This window comes from Danio rerio, chromosome 13, assembly GCF_049306965.1.
Source record: "Danio rerio strain Tuebingen ecotype United States chromosome 13, GRCz12tu, whole genome shotgun sequence".
In the NCBI taxonomy this organism is placed as follows: Eukaryota; Metazoa; Chordata; class Actinopteri; order Cypriniformes; family Danionidae; genus Danio; species Danio rerio.
Window position 1 is genome coordinate 34304045 of NC_133188.1, and position 6000 is coordinate 34310044.

At 35.0% G+C, this 6000-nt stretch overlaps 1 protein-coding gene across 2 annotated transcripts in view; it reads left to right on the forward strand.

Moving 5' to 3' along the window:
• Window positions 1–5702, forward strand: part of ercc6 (excision repair cross-complementation group 6) — a 35620-nt gene extending 29918 nt beyond the window's left edge. For both annotated transcript variants that reach the window (XM_017358831.4, XM_683880.10), the window contains exons 18-20: window positions 1511–2174; window positions 4454–4532; window positions 4616–5702. In XM_017358831.4, coding sequence (XP_017214320.1) covers window positions 1511–2174; window positions 4454–4532; window positions 4616–5041 — 1169 coding nt within the window. In that variant the 3' untranslated portion in view covers window positions 5042–5702. The remainder of the gene's footprint in view (window positions 1–1510; window positions 2175–4453; window positions 4533–4615) is intronic.
• The last annotated feature ends 298 nt before the right edge of the window (window positions 5703–6000 follow it).

Sequence of the window (6000 nt, forward strand, 5' to 3'; positions counted from 1 at the left end):
GAAAAGATGCACTGAACTCAGGCAGTGTAGATATACAGTTGAATTCAGAATTATTATTATTATATTTTCCCCAATTTCTGTTTAACGGAGAGATTTTTTCAACACATTTGTAAACATAATAGGTTGAACAACTTATTTCTAATCATTGATTTATTTTATCTTTGCCATAATGACTAAATAATATTTGACTAGATGTTTTCAAGACACTTCTATACAGTTTAAAGTGACATTTAAAGGCGTAACTAGGTTAATTAGGTTAACTAGGCAGGTTAGGGTAATTAGGCAAGTTATTGTATAAGGATGTTTGTTCTGTAGACCATCGAAAAAAATTAAGCATAAAGGGGCTAATAATCTTTTTCTTAAAATGGTTCTAAAAAAATTAAACTGCTTTTATTCTAACCATAACAAAACAATAAAAAATTTCTCTAGACAAAAAAAAAAATATTATCAGACATACTGTAAAAATTTTCTTGCTCTGTTACGCATCATTTGGGAAATATTTGAAAAAGAAAAAGATTCAAAGAGAAGCTAATAATTCTGACTTTAACTGTAAAACGATTTATTGATAATCTGTCTGAAAAAAATGTTCTAAGATTGTACTTTTAGAGCATTAAAGGCATAACTTTTTTACATTATCTACTGTTAAAGGTGGATTTTTTTAGAAATATAATTTTTAAATTTCTGTGTGTTATAAAGTCAGAATTGTAATATATATAATAATATATATGTAATATATATGTAATATATATATATAATTGTGATATAAACAGACAGTAGTGAGAAAATAAGGTTTTCTCTACACACAAAAATTGTTTTTGTTGCTTGTTCAAACTACTTATTTAAAATTAGCTGAAACAACGAAATTGAGGTTTTTTGGGGGGATAGCTTAATTGTTTTATGTTTAGTCCTTAACTTTTCTGATTTGTATTGTAATGCAATGATGTGCACCTTTTCTAACAATAATTATTGTTAAAAGTGCTATACAATTAAACTTGAATTGAATTGAATTGAATTGAATTGAATTGAATTGAATTGAATTGAACTGAATTGTGAGAGAGAGAAAAAACAAAGCTGTGAAATAAAAAAAGTCAAATTTACTCTTTGCACTTCTTTTATTGAGTGGCGGTAAAGGCCTCCACATGTTGTGGTGCCAAAACGTATTTTTAAAAACTGTTTGGTTGAAAATGGTATTGTCTAAATTTACTATTCTAGTGACAAAAAGTTAATTTATTATTAATTATAGTCTTTTATGATTAATTACACTCAAAAATATATATTGTTTTACTTGTTACTACTTATTGCTACTTATTTAAAATTAGCTGAAACAACACAATTCTTGAGATTTTATTGGGACAACTTAATTTTTTTTATTTTCAATCCACATAAATTTGTTAAAAGTGTTAAGTTACCTTAATTGAATTGTGTTAAGACAACGAATGAATTGTATGGAACCATGCATTTTTTACAGTGTAATATTCATTTATATTTTTTTATTTCTTTTGTTTTATAGGCACAGGGTCAGATGTGCAAGTTCCAAAACGACATAAAACCTCGAGTCCTTCTCAGGGAACCACAAGACCATCACTGTCTCATTCCACAGATTCAGGAAACAGAAACACTACCTCAGTCAATGGTCTCCCAAACAACAACACTTCTGAGTCACCAAACAATAAACTTGAATCTCGTTCCAATGCAAATGGCCTTACGAGCAGCACTAGTAAAGCTCTATCTTCAATGAACAGCCCTCAAAAACACAGAGAAAAGAAGAAGCACTGTGAAACACCAGAAAAGGACACGATACCTTCGGACGGACACAAGCGCAAGCATAAAAAGCGCAAGCATTCCGAGGATGCCAGGTTTGAGGGCGCTCGGATTTCTCACCTTGTGAAGAAACGGAGGTACAAGAAAGAGGAAGATGAGGAAAAAGAGGATGAGAGGAAAAATGAGAAAAGGAGTGACGATTATGTGCTAGCCAAGCTCTTTAAAAAATCCGGCATACACAGCGTCATGAAGCACGACACCATCATGGAGGCATCGAACCCGGACTATGTGCTGGTGGAAGCAGAGGCTAATAGAGTTGCCAAGGATGCCCTGAGAGCTCTGAAGGTCTCCAGACAAAGATGCAGACTGCCTTACTCACGAGGGTCTACAACAGCAACACCAGCTCCAGTCAAGTACGCTTACTTTGATTTAATTTAGCTGAAGTGAATTATAAATTGTAGGGCCTTATATCTGTGCTATTATTTTCCACAAATTCAGATTTTTTTCGCTAAAATGCTCAGAAAGTCACTCAGAACAGCTCTAGAAATTAAATTCATGGGCCCTATCATACATCCTGTGCAATAAGGCACAAGATGTGTATGACGCGATTTGTTGCTATTTTCAGACCAGCACAACCGTAATTTTTTTAGATTTTGCTCCACGTTGATTAACTAGCAAATCCATTTGTGCCTCTTTGTGAACTCATGGGTGTGCTGGTCTAAAATAGAGGCATGTTAGGGCGCATTGTTGGCGCTTTGCTTTTCTGATAAACTAAACAGACCGTGGCATTGACCAAGTAAAAGCTGGTCTAAAGTCCAGGGCAGAGCACGTTAGTTATGCGCCTATGCAGGTTCAAATGCTTAACTCATACAGAATGTTTAGCAATACACAAATATCTTTACATATGAAAAAAATAAAAGATTAAAATTTTACAAAAATTATTATTTAATATAAAAAAACACTACCTCAGTGTTTTCTCTAGGATTTTTTCTAGCTGTGGATCTGTGGATTTACACAGATCTACCAAATACCTGTGGCGTTATTTCAATGACAAATGTCGTGAGCGCAGTATTAGAAGTCGAGATTGCATTTATGTAATAACCTACATGTACGAGCATGGAAATCTCTGTGCTTACCTGCGGATTTCCTCTGCTCGTGCACAAAACTTCTTGCACGCCACCTCAAATTTAAGCCAATACATGAGAGCGCAGATCTTCTTGTGCGCTCTCAAACAAACGCTGCTGAGTGCGATTTATTGGTTTAGGTAACAAGTATGTCTCTAGCATTTATTAGATTTGCTAGAAATGTTTATGAATGTCTCTAATAGACCTACAGAGTAGCATTAATGTGTCCTGAAGTAAAGTGAAACGGCTATACGTCATGTTTGCTGGCCTCACACATCATGCACCTGTCAGCCAGTTAGTCAGTCAGCCAGTCACCTTAAAGGGTTAAACAAAAGACGCACAGCACTTACTACGGTTACAGAAAAGTTTGCGCTGCTATAATTCACTTACCCTTTAATACGTTGTGGTGCGATTATCACCCGCTATTAAAAAAATAAAAATTTTTGAATGAGAAGCTGTAATGTAGGCGTGGCGGGATGAATTTTGGCGTGGCGCAAAGCCATGGAAGAATGAATGTAGCGGAAGCCATGTACCTCTATGCCTTTTCATGTCCAGGAGCTTTTTTCAGTTTATTCATGACAATTTGCATTTATATAATGTTATTATTAGTATTATTTATTATATGCATTTTTATGTTTGTTTTAATAAAAACAAGTTTAGATTTGTCCACCTGTCGGGTTTTGGAGATCTATGCATCACCATATGGGGCATAAAAGGATGCGTGTTTTGGATATAACTTTAAAGTTTTTGACAACACTTCTTTATTATTAATTTGTTAACTTGCTGGAAATTAGAACTGATTTTAGAAATAGTTTTGAAACAAAACTTTGCGCTTAACAAACAATATTAAATATGTAGGCTAATGAATGTCTTCAGCTGAGTGCTTACAACACTGTTTCCTTATCCACGAAAGTAAAGGAGTAAAAGTAAAGAGAAAGAGAAAATAAAGAGGCCGAATGGAGGACGCTCATTTTTTATCCTTGCGCTGCAGATTCTCAGGTTAACTGTTTTCTCGCTAACGAAACTGAATTTTCCATTTAGTTTTTCCACTTATAAAGTCGCCATGTAAATAGCAAATGCGTCGCAACTGGCTTTTAAAGGGAATGGGAGATGAGATTCTGATTAGTTTAATGCACGTTATGCTCAGAACACACCCATAACTCATTAAGAGAATAAGCAGAGCCCTTAAGATAGCAAATGTGGATTCAGACACGCCCTTAATGGTTTTGTGCCTTGAGCGTTAGGCTTTGCTCCTAGATCGTTAAAATAGAGCCTTGAAACTTTCAGTGTAATAAACAATACTTAAAAGAAAAAGTGTAGATTGTGTAGACTTTTTTTATATTTGAGTATTAATATTCAATATTTCAAGTTTGTATTAAGGTGTACAGTACTCTTTTTAATTTCTTTTTCATCCAAAATTTATGACATTCTGTATTATTTTATCAAATTTTATTTTGAAAGCAGATTCTGCAATTCCTGATTTTAGAAGTAATTAGTTTATAACTACAGTAACACTACAGTTTATTAATAGTAATGTGCAACTGTTTAAACATCTGTTTTCTTCTTAGAAAAAGGTTTGGCCAGAAGAAAAACTCCCTTCTTTCTCAATCCTCTGGGACAATGACAAAATCAGCAGAGAAATGCAAGGTACATCTATATGGAAACAATATCCTGTCAAACCCCTGAAGAATAATAAACCGTTATTAAACGCTCTCTTTTTTTAAATACAGGATGCAGAGATTGTAAAGAAGTCCGTGGTAAAGAAGCCAGGATCTGCTGCTCACTTCAGCGGTGAAGGAGCGGAGGATGAATCTGGATCTCTCTCCTCATCTTCTCTCCTCGCTCGAATGAGGGCTAGAAACCACCTCAAAAAACCCCAGAGTCAAGAGGATGAAGAAGAGGAAAGTACGCAGTCTGTTGCCGTGAATGCAGCTCCTACAGAACACGACGAGCTTCTGGTGGACCTGAGGAACTTTGTGGCCTTCCAGGCTCAGGTGGACGGCCAGGCCAGCACAAAGGAGATCCTGGAGTATTTCACTCCCAGGCTCACTTCCACACAGATGCCAGTGTTCAGAGAACTGCTGAATAATATCTGTGAGTTCCATAGGCTTCCTGGGAAGGAAGGGATGTGGAAGCTTAAAGCTGACTACAGGTAAACGGAGCATATTAAAAGCTATTAACCGAGACACTCCAATCAGAATGTATACCTCACCCTTGGGAATGCAGGTGATTTAGTGCAAAAATGTTAAATGCAGTTCATTTCAATAAACTTTCCAGAACTCCGCTGGCTGTGAAAAGGTACAAAAAAGGTTTGTACTGGCCCAACTGTTGTAAAATGTTCATATTGTATGAAAGAAATGCATGTTGTCTTCCTTTTTTTGTTTGCTGCTCTTTTGTTTGTTTTTGTACAATTCCTGGAAATTACTTGAACTTGTAAATGTGTTATTTGGGTACTTTTGGCGAGACCAGATATATTACAATACTGTTAGAATAATATTGTAATACTGTTGTTTTTTTGGCAATAATGGAAAATGTACATTTATGTAGGGCTTTCACCCTATAACGGTGCTTTGTGCCAGTTTGTTTACATGATATTTGCCATGGTTTTGAATTTAAAATCTGAAATGAGATTATTTAATGTCTTGAGAGTATCTACCTCAACTTCCACTTACTATTTGTTCACTTAGAACAAATGAGATTTAATGTAATTGCGATGTGCGAAGCAGCCAGCTCTGCTGTTTGGGGAATACTGTGTACATTTGAACAATTAAATGTATTCATTAAAAGTTACACAATAAACATCATCCTTTACAACAACTCCTTAGTATGTTTCATTAATATGATCTAGGAAATTGAATACATCACTGGATGATGAGCAGGAAGATGAACTACCTTAAAAAAAAAAACATGATTTTTGTGTTGCACATTAATCACAGTGCCTTGGGCTCTCAGGGACCAGGGTTCATTGTAAGTTACTGCGTCAAATTGCTGTGTGTCCTATATTGTTTGTTTGTCAGTGTGAGTTAGAACATAAGCAATAAAAACATTTTCACAAATATATCACATTTTTAGTTATTGCTTTTGTCTGCTTTTCTTGTCAAACTACAGTAAATGA